The sequence below is a fragment of the Patiria miniata genome, unplaced genomic scaffold (genome assembly GCF_015706575.1).
Source record: "Patiria miniata isolate m_02_andy unplaced genomic scaffold, ASM1570657v1 HiC_scaffold_14, whole genome shotgun sequence".
Taxonomy (NCBI): Eukaryota; Metazoa; Echinodermata; class Asteroidea; order Valvatida; family Asterinidae; genus Patiria; species Patiria miniata.
The window spans coordinates 12,561,751-12,585,054 of record NW_024037052.1 but is presented as its reverse complement, the minus strand read 5'-3'; the positions used below and the strand labels follow the sequence as shown (position 1 = coordinate 12,585,054).

General features: G+C 39.5%; 3 protein-coding genes across 4 annotated transcripts in view; 2 read left to right on the top strand and 1 right to left on the bottom strand.

Moving 5' to 3' along the window:
• Nucleotides 1-2,680: 2,680 nt before the first annotated feature.
• On the top strand, nucleotides 2,681-5,344 carry LOC119722101. The gene is made up of 2 exons (XM_038192126.1): nucleotides 2,681-2,884; nucleotides 3,293-5,344. Exons 1-2 carry the CDS (start codon nucleotides 2,681-2,683, stop codon nucleotides 4,931-4,933), a joined length of 1,845 nt encoding a protein of 614 aa, XP_038048054.1. The 3' UTR covers nucleotides 4,934-5,344.
• A 7,481-nt stretch (nucleotides 5,345-12,825) lies between these two features.
• Nucleotides 12,826-23,304, bottom strand: part of LOC119722099 (oxygen-dependent coproporphyrinogen-III oxidase-like) — a 29,490-nt gene continuing 19,011 nt past the window's right edge. The window contains exon 9 of one of the 2 annotated variants that reach the window (XM_038192124.1): nucleotides 12,826-13,085. In XM_038192124.1, coding sequence (XP_038048052.1) covers nucleotides 12,954-13,085 — 132 coding nt within the window. In that variant the 3' untranslated portion in view covers nucleotides 12,826-12,953. The remainder of the gene's footprint in view (nucleotides 13,086-23,304) is intronic. The other variant, XM_038192122.1, reaches the window with a different exon arrangement.
• Nucleotides 16,665-21,519, top strand: LOC119722100. The gene is made up of 3 exons (XM_038192125.1): nucleotides 16,665-17,273; nucleotides 18,807-20,256; nucleotides 21,272-21,519. Exons 1-3 carry the CDS (start codon nucleotides 17,034-17,036, stop codon nucleotides 21,469-21,471), a joined length of 1,890 nt encoding a protein of 629 aa, XP_038048053.1. The 5' UTR covers nucleotides 16,665-17,033; the 3' UTR covers nucleotides 21,472-21,519.

The window sequence follows — 23,304 nt, the reverse complement described above, 5'->3', positions numbered from 1 at the left end:
TTTTCCCATAAAAAAATTAGGGTAGGGGCTCTCAGAATAGGGTAGGTAGGGAAACCGGAAGCAGAACTATTATTTTTTTGGCCTTAACAACACCATATGGGAAACTGCACACACATATTTCTGACTTTGTTTCTGGAGGTGTGCCAACCCAATGTAAAAGACTGTCAGTTTATGTGTACTGTACCCATACTGACAGATTCCAACAAAACATGTCCTTGGGGTTTTGATGGGTTGAGGTCTGTTAGGATAAATGTCCAAACAAGATTTGAATTGTTGTTACACAAATTTGGAAATTTGGAAATGTACTGGTATATCCCTATACATGCAATTTACAGTCGTGTGGTTGTAATGACCAACAACATGAGGATCTCTACTTGCTATTTTAATAGTTGATAGACACTGAACAAACAACAGGGCTCTGGTTCATGGCTTCTATGGTGAGGGACAAAAGCACGGTTTCCATGGCGAGAGACTCACCAATACACAGACATATTGACAAAGTCTGCCATGGATTTCTCATGTGGGGAATTTGTTCATGTGTGCAATAACGATCATCCAATCAGGGTCCAGTGTTAGGAAGCTACGAAACACAGACAGTTGTAGGAACTCAGCAATAACAGGTTACTCGCCAAATGTTCATGCATTGTATGTTGCTGGTGGTTGGTTCTCAGCTCAATTCTGCTGATCAATTACGTTTGGTAAGCAATAATTTCATCTAGAAGCTTCAGGAACAATAAGAAAGATTGTGAACGACGGATCACCAATACCAGACAACACCTTGGCAGTGAGTGATTTATTCATCAGTTCTATGTGATAAGAAAAGCATCACGCTTCCACAAGGTAAGAAGGGTAGTATGAAAAACTGCAGCTTTAGGCATAAATGTGTGCATGATCAATTGGTGTCATTCCTAAGCTGTGAAGTGTATATGGACGACTGTGATACTGATCCATGTTCTGGCAAACTCATAGAAATTATAGAAAGTCCCTCATTTATTGTTTCACTGTTGCATAAAACGCATCAGGATAAATTGTCAGTCCCTTGTATTTTGTATGATTTAGTGGGAATTAGTCTTGTTAGAACTAATGATTGACTTCAGAACTACTTCAGGACTACTAGATTTAATTACAAAATGTACCGATAAAAAATGTGCAATGTGCATGCAGAGCTCACGTACAGAACTATATCTGTTTCACATTAACCTCAGAAAATATTGCTTTGTGATCAAAGTGTTTCGAGATTTTTTGTTTCACATGTACTTACAAATATGTAAGCGTCTAAACCCCCGCCGAGTATTTCCTGAATTTTCTGTACCAAATGAAACACATCATTTTCAGGTGCTCAACAAATTCTTTAAATATTGTTCGCTTTACTGTCAAAACGGTGCATGTATGTACCGTCCGGTAGTTTTTCCTCAGTGTATTAGCAAACATGATTTTGTGACATCATTTTTGCAAATACACGTATCTCATCTGTGGAGTTGTTGCATTAGTTATTAGGCAGATAGTTGCCCACTTCTGTCCGAAGTGATATTAATTATGACTTGAAACAGACAATACCTTCATAAAATGTATAATTTTGAACCAAGTTACAAACTTGTACTGCTCTTAATATAACATGTACTGTAAAAATGTATGTAAAAAGCAAACAGAAATTCTATCACACGTAATTTTTTAACGTTACCGACACACTGCCTGCTGCACGTGCATATGTGGTCATGAATCCTAAACAATAGCTATAAGTATGTACATCGAAGCAAGTCATCAAATGAATTGTTCAAGAACAAAAGTCCCACAGTTTAATTTCAAACAAATTCTTGAAAATAAAACCTTTCCACTCCATAGAAACAATTAGAGTTTTCACATGTTGTTTGTGTATTTATATGAAGTTGTTTGACGCTTGAATGGTTTCTTCTGCAATTAGTTCTAGGTCAAAATGTAAATTGACCGGACTACTAGCAACATCAACGTTATTCACTCTTGAAAGGGACATTGAGTGTAAAAAATCCACTCATGTTTAGTTATGGAATTACTATTTTAAATTATTTGTGGCCAACAATAATTAAAGGTAGTCTATGGAATAGCCGCTTGCAGGAAAAGTTGTTGCAGAGCTTGCACTGGCTCTGTTGAACAACAGATAATACTCCAACTACATTAACCCTCCTGCTAAATAAACAGTCACAGACAGTCAAAATTCACTTCCACTTCCCCTGCTATACTTTTAACAAAGGCTAGTCACCAGCAGTCAGATCATATGTCAAGCAAGCACAGTGACTAATCAAACTGGGTCAACAGACAAAGCAGGCAAGTTGTGTTCACTGCTGTTTTATCACTCACCCAGAGTCAAAGCATAGCTGTATCAAGTTACTTAAAAAGTGCAAGGCAGTCAATCCTGCTTTATGTAGGCTGGGAATTCTTAACTGTTCAATATAGTCACTTCACTGATTTTGACTGAAAGAACTACTTGGCAAAAAAATGTATGTTTACATAGGAGGGTTAATTAAGGGTGCAAAAGCAACCCAAACTTTAGATGCCCAAAACAGGAAAAGAGAATGTTTCAATTTAAAAAAAAAATGAAAATATGTTCGGAGAAAATAAAAAAAACAAATTTGCCGAAGAGCACTGAAATTAGGAGATTTAAAAACACACTATTTTTTTTCACGTCTTTCATGTAGACAGCGTCATGGATGTACAGCCTGGACATTGCTGGCGTTGTGAAAAAGGTCTCCCACAGCACGCTGTGCCTTGTAGCCGATGCCCAGTTGCTGTCTACTGTACCACATCATGCCGGGACAGAGACAAAGTCAGACATGCTTCTATCGAGTGCCAGCTATATGGGCCAAAAAGGTGCAGCAAATGCGGCACAATGGCAGACAAAATGAGTGAGGTACGCCTGCTGATACTGATCACAGTAAACCAGAGGATCTCTCATGCTTTTCTAATGGGAAACATTTCCAGAATAAAAACCAAAACAAAATGTATGACAACTAGTACCTGGAATTTGGCCAATAAGTATTTGGACGCTTAGCAGCAATTCATTCATAGCCCAATTTAATTTATACAGACATGTACTTCATTCCAATGTGAATGTGAGGTGGGTTTGAGTTTGTACAAGGACATTTTCTAGAGTAAAAGGTGGTTGAACTGTGGCTTATTCATAGCTTGAATCATGGAGCTAGGAACCTTAAAATGTTGTGTTATTTTACATCACCTGTACATGTGATCATCGCTTAACACAAAAATAGAGCAATTAGTTGTTAATGTACTTTTTCTAATCTTTCTTTTTAATTAACAGTGTTCACAATGCAACAATGTGTGGTACTGTAATAGAGACTGCCAACGACAGGACTGGACTGCACACAAAACATCATGCAATGGTGTTAAAGAGACCATCAAAGCATTGGCAAAAAACCTGGCTCTGAAGTACTCGTTATCAAAGAAGAGAAAAGCAGATTTTCCTTACTACTTTGGAAATGTCATTGCAAGAGACTACCTAAAACTCAATGAAAATGAGTTATCAACTGGAAGGGAAGAGGAGCTCCTGATGAGAGATTTCCATGTTTTATCTGCTGGTTGTGGAGACTTGCGCAATACAGTATTGATGGCTGGTTCCTTGCCTGATGAGTACCAGGGGGAACTTCACATCACCCTCAATGACTACGACCCTTTTGTCATGGCAAGGAATGTGCTGTTTCTCTTCATGTTGGCACGCTTCGCAGACACTGACTACATTGCTTCCAGTTTGACAACCATCTGGTACTCACTCCACATTTCAAAGAGAGAGTACGACTTGATCAAGACAAGCTTGGATGAACTCATTCAGATGAGTGCTCAGCAACTCCATGATGCTACTAAAGGACTGGTGAGGCTCCTGGATGAAGATCTGAGGTATCTGTGTCAGGTTTGGGAAAAATGGCAAACATTGGAATGTCAACGAGACCAAAAAACTTCAGTCAATCTCAAGCAACAACGGAATGCACTCTTTGGGACAGACATAATGAGGGAGCGAGTGTCTCTTTATCTGGCAGAGTTATCCAAAAATGAGAAGAAAAAGATGAGAGAGTGGTTTGACCATGCTTTGTTTCTGCCATCTGAATCACGAAAATCCGCTGTGCCTTTTGACAATCCCACTCTCACTGGAAGAGATTCTGATTGTTGGTATGATGATTTCACACCGATAGTCCCAAAAGATCACCAGTTTGTTTACTGCATCAACACAGATGCATTTCCGTTTAGAGAGTGGGATTGCTTGAGAGTTAGAGAGTGCAGTTCTGGATCCTTCACGTCTCCGATGGAAATGTATCACAGTTACGTGACAAACCTTCTCAAAAAAGTCAGGAGGCTGATTGTCCAAGAAAGGCTGTTTGTCCATGTGTTCTTGGACAACTGTCTCGTCTTTCCTGAGCGGCACCAATCCTTACAGATGACCAACTATGATCGCATTATCACCTCAAATCTTGCTGACATAGTTGGGTTTGCTAGGCTTCTCCAGACATTCAAGCCTCTTCTTAATGCCAGTAACAGATTCTCAGTGATTACCACTGAGACTATGAACTGGTTCAAATTCATACCAGGAGCCGACACTAATTCCGTGGTGTGTCCACGCCAACGGATTCAGGAGTGCAACGATGCATATTCTAGAGACTGCAACAGATTGATGTTCCCTGGCAACAACAATAGGAGGGACTATTTCAACAACACTCCTCAGTTTCTGCAATACCTCCGTGCAGACATCATGGCGGGTGGCCTTGGAATACTGCCACTCAAAGACGTTCCATCTCTTGCCACCGTAATGACATATCATGGCATGCAGATGCGGGATTTCCGCAAGGAACTCAATAAATTTGTCCCCTTCAAGGATCGTGTAAATGCACGAGATCTTTCCATGATGAATGGGCTTATCAGAGCTGTAGAGTGGTATCTCCCAAAAAAGTGAAAACAGTTCAAGTTAGAGAGCCCATATACCAATGCTTCATCCTTTGTGCCTTTCTTAAAGGCAAAAAGTGAGAGGTAGTTATGCCACCAAGGCTTCCAAGAACATGTAAACTATTCATGAAGTGCCATACCACAATCTTTTGTAAATGACAGTCCCCATTAAATTTTGGACATGAAAATATATTGACTCCCTCTCCATGGGAAATTGGGGAAATTGTAATAGAATAAAACAACCACAGTCAATTTGTCTGGTACATTAAAAGTTAAATATTTGACCTCACCAGGTTACAGACACCCTACAGATTTTAACCTGGATGATTTTTCTTATGTCATTATGGCACTCATATGGGTTAAAGAATACTTTGAAAGTTGGCAAGTTGTAAAATAAATAATAAAGTAAAGATAACTTTATTGCATATTTTCAAATGGGGGAAATCTAATCCCGAACCTTTAAAGGATTCATCTCTCAACACCGCCCCCCCCCCCCCCCAATGACTGGCTCAGATTTTATGATTACAAGTATATTCAAATTGGGTTTTTGCCCTTTACCGGCGTTAAAACACTGTATACTCAGTGTGTTACCTCCCGAGTGAAAGTTGGAAAATATCACTCGGGTGGGACTCGAACCTACGGCCTCCTACTTTCTAGTGCAGATGTCTTACCACTCGACCACCAAGCTAACGGGATCGGTGAAGGGCAAAAACCTAATTTGATTTATAATCACTCCGACGCAAAATGGCATCATGGCATAAGCCTGTTTTGGACTCAATGCATAACTACATGTACACCCTAAATGGCAAAATCTAAACCATAAAACATGTCTGATTCTAACTGACACTTAAGGTGCTACTGTGAGTGTGAACTGCATTGAGATGGTACCATTAGCTGACAATATAAGTCAGTTTGGTATTATCTCGATGACGTAGTCCATGTCAAAGGTCATTCGGGATAAAATCGCTGACGTGATGATACGCAATGTTACGCAATGTTACCCAGATGCCCATTCTGCTTGTAATTAACATGGGAGCACCATGCGCCCATCTCCGTGCACGTGCAGCGCCCTCATGAGCGTTTGATTATCCCGAATGACACGTGACCCATATCATTGTGAACATCCGAAGTTGAAAACCGAACTGGGTTATTAGAGCTGCGATGCTTACACTGAGTTTCTGCACTGTAATGGGTCTTTAAATTTAAAGATTCATTTGAAAAAAAGGTGAAAATGTGCAGTTAGGCAAAACAAAAAAAGGCTCCGGTTTCTGGTATGGAGCTTGCCCAAAAAGTGGTGCGGCGAAGCAGCTTTTTTTTTTTTTTTACCTGATTTTTTTTGCTTCAAATGTCGGCTGATGACTGCAAATGGTGCCCGACTAAACTTAGTGCAAATATATGGGAGTCCAGAGAGGCCACATAAAGCTTATTCTTGACCATAACCCATCGAAAAACACGTTAAAATTGTGCAGCAGCAGAATTCCAGTCAAACCAGTGAGTTTGGCGGTTTTGAGACATCATCTTTCATTGAAAAAAAAACTTTTTCATTTTGCTGGCGCGCATTGCTACGGCGACGCGCGCGCATACCAGAAACCGGAGACTTTATTTTTTTGGCCTTATGAAACTTTAAATAATTAAAACAGTACAATAGCTGTTTCTAATTTTTGTTTTTCGCTTCATTGTATTTTAAAGTTATGTTTCAGCTGTGCATCTTAGTAAAGAACAGGGGCCCGACGCTGCAGGGCACAACAATTTTTTGATACGTGGCACAGGGAATAGTTCCAAGACCAAAGTCAAGGTGTCATGTGATGTACTGTACACAAAATTTTGTTTGCAAGTGGTTCTCAGCTGAACGATTCTTAGCACATAAAAATGCTTAGCAATGGTACTTAGCAGCTCAATGCAATTAAACCTAATTCTGTTCAGCGAATAATGCTTAAGCAGTAGAACACGGCACAGCAATGTCATGGCAATGAACAGCCTGAATCAGCTGAATGTTTCTTAGCATATAAAAAAGCTTAACAACGGTACTTAGCAGCTCAATGAAATTAAACCTAATTCTGTTCAGCAAATAATGCTTTTAGCAGTAGAACAAGGTAAAGCAATGACATGGCAATGAACAGCCTTGAGAGACATTTGTGCTTAAAAATCTTTTATGTGTAAAATGTATTTAAAACATGAATGCGAATTCATGTAGTAGCTTGTGTGCTTATCATAAACACAAACTGTATAAAAGACAAAAACCTGTAAATCTACCTAACTTTTTCAATTGAATTTTTGTCAGAAAGTTTTCTTCACATTGAGGTACAAGCAGGTGGCATAGCGAGAAAGTTTGGTACTATCTTGATGAAGTAGTCCATGTCAAAGGTCATTCGGGATAAAATCGCTGACTTGATGATACGCAATGTTACGCAATGTTACCCAGATGCCCATTCTACTTGTAATTTACATGGGAGCTTTGTGCGCCCGTCTCCATGCGCTTGCAGCGCCTTCGATGAATGTTCCATTATCCCGAATGACCCGTAACCCGTATCATTGTGGGCATGTGCAGTTAAAAACCGAACTGGGTTATTAGATCTGCGATGCTTACAAAGATTCATTTGAAAAAAAGGTGAAAATTTGCAGTTATGAAACTTTAAATAATTAAAACAGTATAATAGCTGTTTCTAATTTTTTTTTTCGCTTCATTGTATTTTAAAGTTATGTTTAAGCTGTGCATCTTAGTAAAGAACATGGGCTAGACGCTGCCGGGCACAACAATTTACGTGGCACAGGGAATATTTACAAGACCAAAGTCAAGGTGTCATGTGATGTACTGTACACAAAATTTTGTTTGCAAGTGGTTCTCAGCTGAACAATTCTTAGCATATAAAAAAGCTTAACAATGGTACTTAGCAGCTCAATGAAATTAAACCTAATTCTGTTCAGCAATTAATGCTTTTAGCAGTAGAACAAGGTAAAGCAATGACATGGCAATGAACAGCCTTAAGAGACATTTGTGCTTATAAACTTTTTATGCGTAAAATGTATTTAAAACATGAATGCGAATTCATGTAGTAGCTTGTGTGCTTATCATAAACACAAACTGTATAAAAGACAAAACCTGTAAATCTACCTAACTTTTTCAATTGAATTTTGGCACACAGTTTCCCTCACATTGAGGTACAAGCAGGTGGCATAGCGAGAAATTTTCCTGGGGGGGGGTGGGTTTGGTTTACCAAGGTTGTTTTGGGACGGTTGCCTGAAGCAGGTTTATGGAGACGAAGCTAGGGTTTGAGAAACAGCCTGAGACTGCTGATGGTTCAGGCCAGGTCTGCATACCATGCGCCATATGCAAGCAAACCGTGTGCAGGGAGTGCATTCAGCACATTGAGCAGATGCGTGACTACCCTTCCCTCCCCCTCTTTTTTTTTCGTAGCCCCACCCTAATTTTCACTATGCCACTGCTAAAAGCAGTATCAGGCATAATCCGCATTAATAGATTGCTCTTGTTTGTTGCTTCCAATTCACGTGTGATATTGGATGCACTGCATTTGATGCAACAGTAAAATCCTTTTGATTTTCATGGACAGAATTATCATTTCAAAATGAGAAGCTGTGCAGTAAATTTGTAAAAATAAAGGCGAATGACACAATAAAAATTGTCAATACCATGAAATTTTGTTCCCTTATCTTTGAAATGAAATATGAGCGACTCTCACTCAGTACTCAAAGAGTAACCACAACTTGAACAAATCTAGTTGGTCATCAGTATCCTGAAGTCTCATCGTGTGGCCCGGTAACAACTTATTCTGTTTAATTTAATAGTGAGCATTTTTGTAATTGCAGCTTCAAATGTAATGTTTGCAGCTTAAATGTGTTATATGGATTCCTTAATTAAAGTAGAAAATGTGTGTAATCATTTCAAGTCATGGAAACACCAGCGTAAACTTCTCTCTCAATCAAAGTTGTGAGGAGCACATCTACGTGTTCACATTAAATGTTTGCAAATAAAAACACAATGTTACATGTACTGACCCAATTGCCACATTATGTCTGTACAGGGTAACTGAATTGAACAGGAACCCTTTCCACTGGCGAAAGCACTTTATTAAAGTTTTATATTGTAATTCTGAGGCAATCTTATGATGTATGTATTTTAAAATTTAATCCGTTGATTTCATGCACTACATGTAATTTAATGTAAGATCAATACAGTAAAACCGCTCTCTGATTTTACTGTTCTTCATGTCATAAAGAGAACTAAATTTCCCTAATGGTGTGTTATCTTAGTATCTAACTGCACGTGAAAATCACATGATGCCAGGATACTTCAGTTTGTACACAAAGTGATACTTCAGCTCCATAAACAGAACCTATTTTATGAACACTCGATCGATGAACAGTAATAAATTATAGAACTGCCCTATGTGTATTTCATTTTTGGGAATTTCCTCAAATATACAGCAGTGACTTAAATCCTTCCCACCAGCCCCCCCCCCCCCCCCTTGGCGACAGGCCTGCCGGGTACCCAATTGAAAAAAAACAAGGCTACCAGGGTGACCGTTTTAGCTGATTTTTGGCTAATTTTGACAGATTTTTTGTTAAAATTGGGTTTAACAGAAAATTTGACAGAATGGATTTTTTTTGGCAGATTTCTGGCAGAATTCTGCAAACGTGGATATTTGACAGAAAAACATAGGAAATTTGAAGCATAATGGTACATTTGTTTTAAAAAAAAGCTTCAATCTTTTCAAACAAACCCTTGCATAATGGGACAGGTTGGCTGGTCTAGGTGCTGAGGTTCACTGGGAACCAGATTTTGTCGTCACGCAACCGCGTTTAGCCTGAAATTTACGCAATTTTGTAACATCTTTACCTTACTATAGATTGTTAATAAAGTAATTTGAACCTTAATAAAGGCAATACTATACAACATCTACATGTACATGTGATTTTCAGTGTTTAGTAGTGTACTTCGAGTACTTCTGGAGAATTTGGCAGATTTTTGATGAATCTGACAGATTTCTGAATTGCATCTTGCAGAATTTGGCCATGACCTTACCGTCACCTTGAAAGGCACCAAGGTACATGTACCCATTAAAGAAAACCAGCCAAAAATTCAAATCTCAGAAGTTGCTGCTCAGATTGTTTACAAACATGTGCACGACAATATTGCCACATCAGTGTGTCAATACAGCAAGGTACAAGTGTGTACAGTGAGCTATTTCGCGAGTGTCATGAAACATTAACTTTGTTTTTGTTTTCCCATGTAGCCTGGTGTTATTTTGAAAATTCACCACAAATGACATTCAAAAGCTTTCTTTGTCATTGTCTGAGAAGACAATAAGTAATTTGGAAAGTTGGATACGGGTACCCAATCTCAAAATCTGGAACCGGTCGGGTACTTGGGTACCAGGTTCCGATGTACAGCTCTACCTACGTGAAACTTTAATGTAAGATTAAAGCAGTAAAAACCTCTCTCTCAGTTTATTGTCCTACACGTGAAAAAACAGAACTAGTTTTCCATAAGGGTGTTTTATCTCAGTATTTAACTGCACGTGACAATCACTTGATACCAGGATACTTCAGTCAATGTAAAGTGCTACTTGAAAAAGGAACCGATTTTATGACATTAACACTCGATCGATGAACAGCCATAAATAGAACTGGCCTACGTGTATTTCTCATTTGGGAATTCCCTTAAATGTACAGCAGTGACTTATATCCTTCCAGTCCAGCCATGTTTCTTCTCCAGATCAGACCAGGCAGACATTGCTATTATCAAACCTAGTGGTTTTATGTACAAGTACTTCTGAATTTAAAGACTACAAAACTTGACAAATACTTTGTTGGTCTTTAACAACCCTGGCACTTAACATCACAAGGGAATATTTCTGCTACCAGGTAAGTTTACATGTGCATGAATTGTGCATTTATGTGCATCAAACAATAAATCTGCCCATAATTATGAAACATTTGCTGTAAAATTTTCAAATTACATTTGTTTTTGCAGCCCCACACACATACTGGAATTTGTATCCTTGTGGAGTCATTTCTTTGTTCTTGTGTACTCAAATTTTAGAGTTTGAAAGTGTAGTTACGAAATGCTCCTAATTTAACCAGAATTAATTTCCTGGACTGAAATTCGGACTTAATATCCCTTACATGAAATACTTCAATTTGCGACGATCAGCACACCTTGGAAATTCCTAGTTTTTGAGTAAAATCCATGTATCTATCATGATAACCTTGTGGAGACATATTCACCTACAGAAATTGCCCTGTAGAGATGTACCGGTATACAATATTTTGTTCCCTATTAAGTATTATGCACATGTCTCCACAGGGTACCGTGTGCCAGATCAAAAATGCAGTCATATCTTTTATCTTTTGGGCAAATATGAGCTCAAAAGCCTCCTCCCTCCCTCCCCAACAACCCCTGCCCCTTTGCCCACGAAAGAAAATTCCCAGAGTGAAGAAAATGTGAAAAATGGAAAATTTGAACAGTATACAACTTGAAAACTGCAAACGAGAAAATATTAAGATATGATGAATAACATGGGTAGGGCATATACATGTATAAATCTCACTAAATCCACAATACAGAAACTGCTTTTTTCCTCAATTCATGTCGATGCAGCAATGGACGTTCAGCCTGGACACTGCTGGCGTTGTGAGAGGGTCCTCCCTCAACATTCAGTGCCTTGCGAGTTTTGTAAGATGGCAAAGTACTGCAGCATGCCATGCCGAAACAGAGACAAAGCCAGACACAGAAGTGTAGAGTGCCAACTTTATGGGCTCAAAACATGTGCCTCATGTGGGAGAACAGCTCCAAATATGAGTGAGGTGAGATACACACTAAGGTTCATAACCATGAACCTCAACAGATTATTATGAACCTCAACATGAAATTCATACATGTTTGATGTACATGTACATGTACATAACCCTAAAAACAATGAGCATACCGGTACATGTAAGGACTGTATAGTGAATCAAAAGACAAGTATGGTCATTTCAGACGAAATGACTTATGACAGACTTGTGGGCACTTGGCTATAACTCTGATGACCAAAAGCAATAATCTCTCTCATGCCACTTGATTTAAAATGAAAATTCATGGTTCAGGAAATTGTTCAAGAAAAATGGAATCTAGATTGCCTGATTCTTCTCAAAGAACACTATGCAAACTTACATTCTGTGCCAAGTTGACCTTGCAAGTCTGTTTTCAGCAGTTAGCCTACATAAAGCAGGATTGACTGGCTGTGACTATTTATGTCACTTGATACAGCTATCCTTTGACTGTAGGTGATTGATATGCCAGCTGTGCCTACCACTTGCCTGTTTTTGTCTGTTGACTGAATTTGACTAGTACAGTTGCTGTTGGTGACCAGCCTGTGTAAAAGGCATGGCAGGGGAAGAGGATTGATTTTTTGACTGTCTGTGACTGTTCAAATAGCAGGAGGGTTAATGGGATTACAAACTTAGATCTGAAATTAAATGTTTTAAGCCAAATCTGGCAGAAAGAACTCCTCTTCATATATTTTTAAGATGTCTTTTTTGGTCACTTTTTTTCTCAGTGTGCAGGTTGCAACAATGCATGGTACTGCAACAAGGAGTGTCAACTGAGCAACTGGCCAGCCCATAAAGAGACATGCATTCGAGTAAAGCATACAATAAAACAGATGTCTGTCGAGTTTGCGGAGGGAAATTCAAGACTGGCATGTAACGCATGGTTTGCCGGCCCACCTTTCTATGTTGGGAACACTCTAGCTGAAGACTTTCTTAAACTTGCCAATAATGAGTTGTCTAATGAGGGGGCAGCTGAAGAGTTGACCAGGGACTTCCACGTCTTATCTGCTGGTTGTGGAGACTTGCGCAATACAGTGATGACAGCTGCTTCCTTGCCTGAGGAGTACCAGGGAAAACTTCACATAACTCTCAATGATTTTGACCCTTTTGTCATGGCAAGGAATGTGCTGTTTCTCTTCATGTTGGTCCACTTCGCAGACACTGACTACATTGCTTCCAGTTTGACAACCATATGGTACTCACTCCATATTTCCAAGAGAGAGTACGACTTGATCAAGACAAGCTTGGATGAACTCATTCAGATGAGTGCTCAGCAACTCCACGATGCCACCAAAGGACTGGTGACTGTCCTGGATGAAGATCTTAGGTATCTGTGTCAGGTTTGGAAAGGATGGCAATCATTGGAATGTCTACGAGAAAAGAGATCCTCCATTAATCTCAGAAAACAGAGAAAGACATTGTTTGAGACGAAAGCAGTGAAAACAGGTGTGAATCTGTACATTAATCGCCTGCCTCGTGAGAACAAACAGTTCATGAAGGAGTGGTTTGACCACGCACTGTTTGTCCCAACTGAAAGTCCCCAAAAAACACAACTGCCCTATGAAAATCCCACACTAACTGGAAGAGAAGGTAAAACATCTGCTTCACCAGATATAACGCCACCAGAAGATGTCCCATTTGTGTACTGTGTTGATGTATCAACATTTCCTTACATGGTGTGGGACTGTTTGAGAGTAAGAGAGAACACTCCCGGATCCCACTCCTCTCCGATGGTGATGTACCACAAGTACGTGACAAACCTCCTTTAGAAAGTCAAGAGTCTCATCCTTCAAGGAAGGCTCCTTATCCATGTCTCCTTGGCCAACTGTCTGGACTTTCCGAATCACCATCAAACCTGGAGCATGCCCAACTATGACAGAATCTTCACCTCCAACCTTGCTGACTATGATGGAGTCGCTAAACTCCTACAGACATTCAAACCACTTCTTAATGTTGCCCAACAGCTACTCGACGATTGTCACTAATACTCTGAATTGGGTCGAGTTAGTCCCAGGAGCAAACATTGAATCTTTTCTTTTTTCTAATGTGTTTCAGAGATGTAAAGATTTGTGTATTTTAGACATCGGTTCATATACCGATGGCTTTAGCACTGTACGAGAGTATTATAACAATACCTCTCACTTTCTCCAGTATCTCAGAGCACATATCATGGCAGGGGGACTTGGCATACCATCACTCAAGGAAGTACCATCATTTGAGAGTGTCAAGAAATATCACGGCCTCCAAATGCGTGACTTCCGGAAGGGACAGAACAAACTGGTTCCATTCCAGTATAGGCTGAATGCAAGAATTCTTAATATGATGAATGGGTACGACAGAGCTGTGGAGTGGTATCTGCCTCAAAGTAGTGCTTAAACAGTAAGGATCAGGACACACTAGGTAACTGCCAAGGCAAATAAATTCACTGCAAGCTGAATGAATCTCAAGTTGAAAGAATATATATCACATCTATTAGGCCAAAAAAAAAAAATTTCCAAAATGTTCCGCGGTAGCTCCAACAGCGCACTCTACTTCCGCACTTCCTCAATTTTTTTTACCATAGAGCACCAAGGAATGGAAAATTGCACCAAGGCAAATGATCGAAAGCACCAAGGCAAATTATGGAGGACACCAATGTACACGAGGACACCAAAAAAGCAAAATAGTACCCACCTTGTCTGTACAATCCAAGGCTTGAAGAAAAAAAAAAAGCCGCGTGGCCGCGTCAATTCCGGAACTTTGGTCTGACCAGAGACCGAATATTTCTTTTTTTTTGGCCTTACTGAGAGAAACTAGATGAGATTTTACTTTTAATACAAGTGGCTTTTAGCCAATTGTTTTGTTTTTATTTAAGGCTGAACAAAGAAATCGCATGGGAGCAGGGTTTGAACCTGCAACCTCCGGATTACCGTTCGGGTGCTCTACCAACTTAGCTCTCCAGCCCTACATTGGTGGCTCCATATTTTAGTCAATGTATTTGTTTCTTTTTTTTTTACCTAAAAGCTCCATGGAATCGGACCTAATTCTGTTCAGCCAATAATGCTCAAGCACTAGAATAGGGCAAGGCAATTGGCAACATTGGCCTGATCTCTAGAGGCAAACCTTTCAAAGAGGAAGTGCATTGTCAAAAGAAATCTTTAATTTCTTAGTTTTAACCATAATGCTGGATAATGTACAACCACGGTGCCTGTAGTGAAACTTCATGTATAAAACCAGTTTCTTTAAGTTCATTTTAGAAGATATTCAATGCCATTTACATCATAGTCTTGCACCTCTATGTTAGAAATATCTTAATGTAATGAAATCACACAGTATCACTCAAATGATTATGTTATCAATAAGGAACATCTATTCGTAGGCTCCAACGACTCAATTGTTTTCAAATTGCTGTATATTTCATCACAAGAAATATCTGAAAGTATGTGTCACATGTAAATTGTATGGAAGCAAAAACTGTTGTCATCTTGTTCAGGGCCATGTCTGAATCATCTGTCTAGAACTCAGTCCCTAATCCCTATGTCTTTGTCAATTGCTACTGATATACTTTTAATAGCTCATGATTCCAATTTTGTACATGGCTATAGATTGTTTTTTTGTTTAATGTTTCCTTGTACATGTACTCCAGCCCTATCAATGTAGAACTGAATTTCCCTTCTGTTTTGGCAGAATACATCATAAGAATTACACTATTATTTTTTTCAAAATTTGTGACTAAAGTGAAGCTTTAATTCATTGTACATTATAAATGTTCACATATTACACTGTAAACCCAATGAAATGTGAACCTCTGAAACCACTACATATTGTATTTCAATCAATCAATCAATCAATACTTTATTTCCACTCAATCAAATAACAATACATGGAAAATGGGTATAATTAGAATGAAGGGCGATTAAGTGGTGGGAGTCGCCAAAAAGCACTGTTATGCAAATTTACATAGCAGAACCATATGTTGCGCTTGTTGGACACTGCAAACAAAGCCTGAATGGTATTTCTCACAGGGGGAAATCACATTTTTCCCAAGGCTATGAGCAATAAGCATCACGTGATCATCACTAAAATACACGATATAAGTAGTGGACTGAAGGCGCGCTGTTCTTCACTGTTGCAACACTACAGTAACTGATGAAAACGTTTATCATCACTCTGTTTGCACGCTAACAGGCCATACACAACTTTTCAACAGTAAACCAGGAATATTTTGGGTGAGTATTAAGTGAAAATTGAAAAAAAAAAAAAAAAATGAGATTTTTATTTTCAGGGAAGGTATAGAAATCCAGTTTGTCATCAAGGGATCATACTTTTTTCCAGCACAGGGAATTACAGGCTGTTGGTGTGCCATCAGGTATTTCCTGTCGGAATAGGGTTTTATTCTTTTCAATCCTGTGAAAAGTTCTGATAATAGTATAGTGTTATAATTCACATTTGTTCAGTTTGTTTGAGTGGGTTTTTTTTCATCATGTAGGCGTTAAACTATTTTGTGGTTTACTTTTTTTTTCTGTACCTGTGGTTATGGGGTATAGGAAGTGAAAAGCATATCTCTTTAAAACTAGACTTCAGGGCTAGTCCTTGCTGAGGACTGCGTATTGCTGAGGAAGCATCCATTATTAGAGTGGGGATAGCACGCTTCTTCTTTTTTTCTGTATTTTTTAACCTTATTTTCATTTCGGACTATTGAACCTTCGGACTAATTAACCTTATTCTAAATTTGGACTAATTAACGAGCCTTCGGAGAAATGAACCTTCGGATTAATAAACCTTCAGAATAATGAACCTTCGGACTATTGCATCAAATGTTCGGATTACCGAACCTTATTTCATTTTCAGACTAACGAACCCCCTCTTATGGAAATTTTGTGCATTCGGACTATCGAACCTTCGGACTAAAGAACCTTCGGACTATCAGACCTTTGGACTATCAGGCGCCCCCCGTACATGTACATACATGTGCATCGACACCAGTACATGCCAAGTATTCATACCCTCCTGATTCTTAGCCAATCAAAGTGCGCCGTCCAATTTTGGTAGCAAGTCCCATAAGCTGCTAAAACCCTGGTACAGATTATTCAAGTCAGTAATTGGAATCGACGCATGCATATTGGGGCCGAGGATATACGACGTTCCTGCATGTATCGTAAAGTCACACGTAACACTGGGATGTCGACAGTATGCCATGTAACATGTAGTGCCAATGCTAGTGGTATGCCAGTGGCAGCGCAGCCAAACTAAACCCGGCCAATTACCGACTTGTTGTCAATTCTATTTAAAACAAATGCATGTATGTAAATACATTTTCTGTTTCAGCGCTCATCATGGATGTACAGCGTGGACATTGCTGGAGATGTGAGAAAGTTCTTCCACAGCTGACTGTGCCTTGCAGCCGCTGCAATATCGCTGTCTACTGCAGCACACCATGCCTGGGCAACGACACGGCCAGACACAGCTCTGTTGAGTGCCAGATGTTTGGGCCACAACGGTGCGGCAATTGTGAAAAAACTGCTCCTAATATGAAAGAGGTATGATGTGTGTGAACTTATCAATACTTTTCATATTAATTCAAACCCGCAAGCATTTGTGCTACGAACAACACCAAATCTGCACAAACCTATGCCTGCCTATATAATAACGTACATAAGTAATTTTCTTGTATTTTATCATAACAAGGGAAATCAAGCTCCACTGAAGAAAGTTAATGACAACTACTGATTACAACTTATGGAAGAAAAGATGTATCGGCAATGCATTTAATAAACTCAGTATAAACTCCTTTTTTTTGTTCATACGAAGAAAACCCAATTTTAAATTTTAGGCAACTGCATCCCTCAGAAAAAAAGCTTTTTATTTTGTATGTAGATATAATGCTCCAATTGGACATAATACAGATCCACCAAGCAAGAAGACTGGTTTCTGGTCCCTATTATTTTTTTTCCGGGGGGGGGGGGGGGGGGGGGGGTTGAACTTGCAAATATCACTGACCAATATGCTGTCACCAATATGCTGACTCGACATGTCACTTACTGGAGATGAAATTAGCTTAATGTTAACGACATAGTTAATTTCTACAAAAAAGGCAATTTATTCCACAGTCCATGAGTCCAGTAAAAACAAAATACCAAAAAAATATACTTTGGATTTTAGTGGGGAGGCAGGGAGGCATGGTTAGGATTAAAGGGGCACTGCATCCTGAAATCCCCGAAAATTTCATGTTTTTGATCGTTTACTTATCCTGTTTCAAACATCTGGTTGGAAGGAAACCAACCTAATGTCTTACCGTTCCCGAGAAAAGACAACAAAAACCCCCAATTGTTTACATAGGATACGACGGAGTATGATACGTGTTTCCTGTCGTTTTCATACAATGTTCAATACACATTGTGTGTGTCTAGTGTTACACACGTACACAGCAGCGTACTCACGAACAGCGGTGACCAATCACCAATGCACAAAATGTCATTTCTTACACGTCAGCAAAAGGCGAACCCTTACGGCTGGAATCGTAACTAGCACGAACAGCCCGACTTTTTGGGGTCGCAAAAGTGGACCACGAAAGTCATTCTCACACGAACATTACAAGAATACTACAAAAGCACCCAGTTTTTAAAGAATAGTTGGGTGGATGTTTATATCCAACTCTTAAATGTTTTTCCGACTAACATCATTTCATTTAAAATGCGTTTTGTAGCCCAATTGGGCGTATTCCAGGATGCAGTTTCCCTTGCTATATCTCATCGCTTTCTGAATTTACATGTAAAGTTGCCCTAAAGACCTATTTGTTTCAGACCACTCAGAATATTCTTGTTTAGTTAAATTTAATTGTTTTGTTATTTCTGATTTGATATAATTTTTGTTTGCGCCATGAGCGTCATTTATGGTGGATAATGGCGCGGTATAAATTTCTGTTATTATTATTATTATTTAAACTGATACAAATCCGCATTATACACATCTGCAGGGACAACCTGACCTGATATGCAAACGGTTGTGTGTCTGAATGACACAATACATTTGTGAATTAGGCATGAAGTAAACATGCCTTTTCTCTTTTTCAGTGTGCGGGTTGCAGTAATGCATGGTACTGCAGCAAGGAATGCCAACGAACTGACTGGAAATCCCACAAGCCATCATGCAGGGCAGCTGAAGATTCAATGAAAAGGGCAGCAAAGGCACTTTGCCAGCAACGCTCTGCAACATACAAGATAAGCGGCAACTTTCCCTATTACATTGGTAACATTTTTGCCAGAGATTTCCTTCAACTTGAGGACAATGAATTGACATCTGGAGTGAAGGAAAACAGTTTGGCAAGAGATTACCATATTTTGTCTGCTGGTTGTGGAAATCTACGCAACACAGTTTTGACAGCTGCTTCCTTGCCTGATGAGTACCATGGAAAACTTTACATCAGCCTCGATGATTTCGACCCTTTTGTCATGGCAAGGAATGTGCTGTTTCTCTTCATGTTGGTCCGCTTCGCAGACACTGACTACATTGCTTCCAGTTTGACAACCATCTGGTACTCACTCCATATTTACAAGAGAGAGTACGATTTGATCAAGACAAGCTTGGATGAACTCACTCAGATGAGTGCTCAGCAACTCCACGACACCACCAAAGGACTGGTGAGTGTCCTGGATAAAGATCTTAGGTGTCTGTGTCAAGTTTGGGAAAGATGGCAATCATTGGAATGCCAACGAGACCAAAAGACCTCAGTCAATCTCAAACAACAACGGAATGCACTCTTTGGGACAGACATATTAATGAGGGAGGGAGTGCCTTTTTATCTGGCAGAGTTATCCAAAAATGAGAAGAAAAGGATGAGAGAGTGGTTTGACCATGCTTTGTTTCTGCCATCTGAATCACGAAAATCTGCTGTGCCTTTTGACAATCCCACTCTCACTGGAAGAGATTCTGATTGTTGGTATGATGATTTCACACCGATAGTCCCAAAAGATCACCAGTTTGTTTACTGCATCAACACAGATGCATTTCCGTTTAGAGAGTGGGATTGCTTGAGAGTTAGAGAGTGCAGTTCTGGATCCTTCACGTCTCCGATGGAAATGTATCACAGTTACGTGACAAACCTTCTCAAAAAAGTCAGGAGGCTGATTGTCCAAGAAAGGCTGTTTGTCCATGTGTTCTTGGACAACTGTCTCGTCTTTCCTGAGCGGCACCAATCCTTACAGATGACCAACTATGATCGCATTATCACCTCAAATCTTGCTGACATAGTTGGGTTTGCTAGGCTTCTCCAGACATTCAAGCCTCTTCTTAATGCCAGTAACAGATTCTCAGTGATTATCACTGAGACCATGAACTGGTTCAAATTCATACCAGAAGCCGACACTGATTCCATGTTGTGTCCACGCCAGCGGATTCAAGGGTGCAACGATGCATATTCTATCGACTGCAACAGATTGAGGTTTCCTGGCCACAACAATACGAGAGACTATTTCAACAACACTCCTCAGTTTCTGCAATACCTCCGTGCAGACATCATGGCGGGTGGCCTTGGAATACTGCCACTCAAAGATGTACCGTCTCTTGCCACCGTAAAGACATATCATGGCATTCAATAAATTTGTCTCCTTCAAGTATCGTGTAAATGCACGAGATCTTTCCATGGCAAATGGGAGCGACAGAGCCGTAGAGTGGTACCTCTCAAAAAGTGAGAAAAATTCAAGTTAGAGTTCAAGAGAGCCAATAATGCTTCATACTTTGTGCCTTTCTTGAAGGCAGAAAGTGAGAGGTAATTATTCCAAATCATTTGACAACCCAACACTTACTGGACGCGGTGCAAAGTTTGAAAATGTTTCTGATATAACGGCCCCAGAAGACTGTGAATTCATCTACTGCATCAAAGAGTCATCATTTCCTTTTGCAGAGTGGGACTGCCTAAAGCCCGGTTCATACTTCACGCGAAAGCTTGTGGGAAGCGAAATTCATGTTGTCAACAATGTGGATGCGCTTTGAATGTATTGTTGACGTCACAAATTTCGCTTCGCTTTTGCGTGAAGTATGAACCAGGCTTAAGAGTAAGAGAGCACACTCCTGGATCCCACTCCACCCCGATGGTTATATATGTGCCACCAGTATGTGACAAACCTCCTTTAGAAAGTAAAGAGTCTCATCCTTCAAGGAAGGCTCCTTATCCATATCTCCTTGGCCAACAGTCTGGATTTTCCTAATCATCATCAAACCTGGAGCATGCCCAACTATGACAGAATCTTCACCTCCAACCTTGCTGACTATGATGGAGTCGCTAAACTCCTACAGACATTCAAACAACTTCTTAATGTTACCAACAGCTACTCAACGATTGTCTCTAATACTCTGAATCGGGTCGAGTTAGTCCCAGGAGCAAACATTGAATCTTTTCTTTTTTCTAATGTGTTTCAGAGATGTAAAGATTTGTGTATTTTAGACACCGGTTCATATACCGATGGCTTTAACACCGTACGAGAGTATTATAACAATACCTCTCACTTTCTCCAGTATCTCCGAGCACATATCATGGCAGGGGGGCTTGGCATACCATCACTCAAGGAAGTACCATCATTTGAGAGTGTCAAGAAATATCACGGCCTCCAAATGCGTGACTTCCGGAAAGGACAGAACAAACTGGTTCCATTCCAGTATAGGCTGAATGCAAGAATTCTTAATATGATGAATGGGTATGACAGAGCTGTGGAGTGGTGTCTGCCTCAAAGTAGTGCCTAGACAATAAGGGCAGGCCCGGATCCGGAGGGGGGTTAAAAAAAGACCAGCTCTGTCAAAATTATTTTTCATAAAAATTCCTAAAAAATAATTTGAAACCCCCCAAGTATGCAGAGAAAAAAAACCTGTCTACATTTTAGAATTTTTTGCTGATGGGAACCCCCCCCCCAAAAAAATTCCTGGATCCGCCCCTGAAGGGTCAGGACACACTAGGCAACTGCCAAAGGCAACTTAGTTCACTGCAACCTGAATGAATCTCAAGTTGAAAGAATATATATCACATCTATTACATAAAGAAACTTGATGAAATTTTACAAATGTTACATACAAGTGGCTTTCAGCGAATTGTTCCGTTTTTATTTAAGGTTGAACAAAGAAATTGACTGGAGTGGGGTTTGAACCTGCAACCTCCGGATTACCGTTCTGGTGCTCTACTGACTGAGCTATCCAGCCCTATGTTGGCGGCTCCCCATTTATTTTTGTTTTTACCTAGAAGCTCCATGGAATTGGACCTAATTCTGTTCAGCCAATAATGCTCAAGCACTAGAATGGGGCAAGGCAATGTCATGGCAACAAACTGCCCAAAAAGGCAAAGATTTTTTTTCTGTTTACAAACCTTTTCTGCAAAATACTTTTGAAACCTGAATGCGGATTCATGTACATTGTAGCTTGGCTGCTTATGAAAAACAAAAAAAAAATTTAAAACACAAGAATCTGTAAATAGTTAAAAGCCATTAATCTTTTCCAATTGATTTTGTCAGACAACTTCTTTTCGTAATGATGTAAAGGCTGCACAAGGAATAATTCGCATTAAAGTGGGCTCCTGTTGATTCACATGTTGGATACACTGCATTCTCTTCAGTGTTAAAAACACAAAAGTTTATTAGTATTAGGCCAAAAAAAAATAGTCGTTCTCTGGTCAGCGCGCGTATCAATTTTAATCATGCGCGTAAACCTTTTTTTTTCCTTAAAATTGTCCGCGGTAGCTACAACAGCGCCCTCTATTGCCGCACCTCCTCAAATGTTTGTACCAAGGAATGGGGAAATTGCACCAAGGCAAATCATGGAGGGCACAAAGGCAAATTATGGAGGACACCAATGTATATGAGGACACAAAAACAAAAAATAGTACCCACCTTGACTGTACAATCCAAGCTTGGAAAAAAAAAAAGCCAAAAAAAAAACAAACAAACAAAACGCGTCGCCGCATCAATTCCGGAACTTTGGTCTGACCAGAGACCGACTATTTTTTTTTTGGCCTTAGATTGCCATGCTTGTGATGATACAAAGTCCCTGAACAAGGGGTCCGGGGGCTTCTCCAAGTGAATTCATGAAAACATCAAAGGGATTCTGTGAACAGTTTACATGTTTTAAATGGTAATGCATGTATAATTTGAAATTTATTGTTTTTTTCCACCAGGAAAACCTCCCTCCCTGATACCAATTTGTACATAAATGTAAAATACACGATAAGATACATGTTATGTCATATAGTCATGTGATGTCTAGAGGCAAGCATTTCAAAGAGGAAGTTCATTGTCAAAAGAAAAATATTAAATTTCTTAGTTTTAACCAATTTGTAATGCTGGATAATGCACAACCATGATGCCTTTGGTGAAACTATAAAACCACTTACTTCTTTAAGTTCATTTTAGAAGATATTCAATGCAATTTACATGATAGTCCTAATGTAATGTACCGGTACATGTATAAGTGCTCACATGGTATCACTCAAATGATTATGTTAACAATAAGGGACATCTATTCGTAGGCTCTATTCACTCAATTGTTTTCAAATTGCTGTATATTTCATCACAAGAAATATCTGAAAGTATG

Coding starts and splice junctions, on each gene's coding strand:
- LOC119722101 (XM_038192126.1), top strand. CDS start 2,681: ATGGATGTACAGCCTGGACATTGCTGGCGTTGTGAAAAAGGTCTCCCA. Junction 2,885..3,292: donor TGGCAGACAAAATGAGTGAG/GTACGCCTGCTG, acceptor TTTAATTAACAG/TGTTCACAATGCAACAATGT.
- LOC119722100 (XM_038192125.1), top strand. CDS start 17,034: ATGTATGTAAATACATTTTCTGTTTCAGCGCTCATCATGGATGTACAG. Junction 17,274..18,806: donor CTGCTCCTAATATGAAAGAG/GTATGATGTGTG, acceptor TCTCTTTTTCAG/TGTGCGGGTTGCAGTAATGC. Junction 20,257..21,271: donor CCGTGCAGACATCATGGCGG/GTGGCCTTGGAA, acceptor ATATCATGGCAG/GGGGGCTTGGCATACCATCA.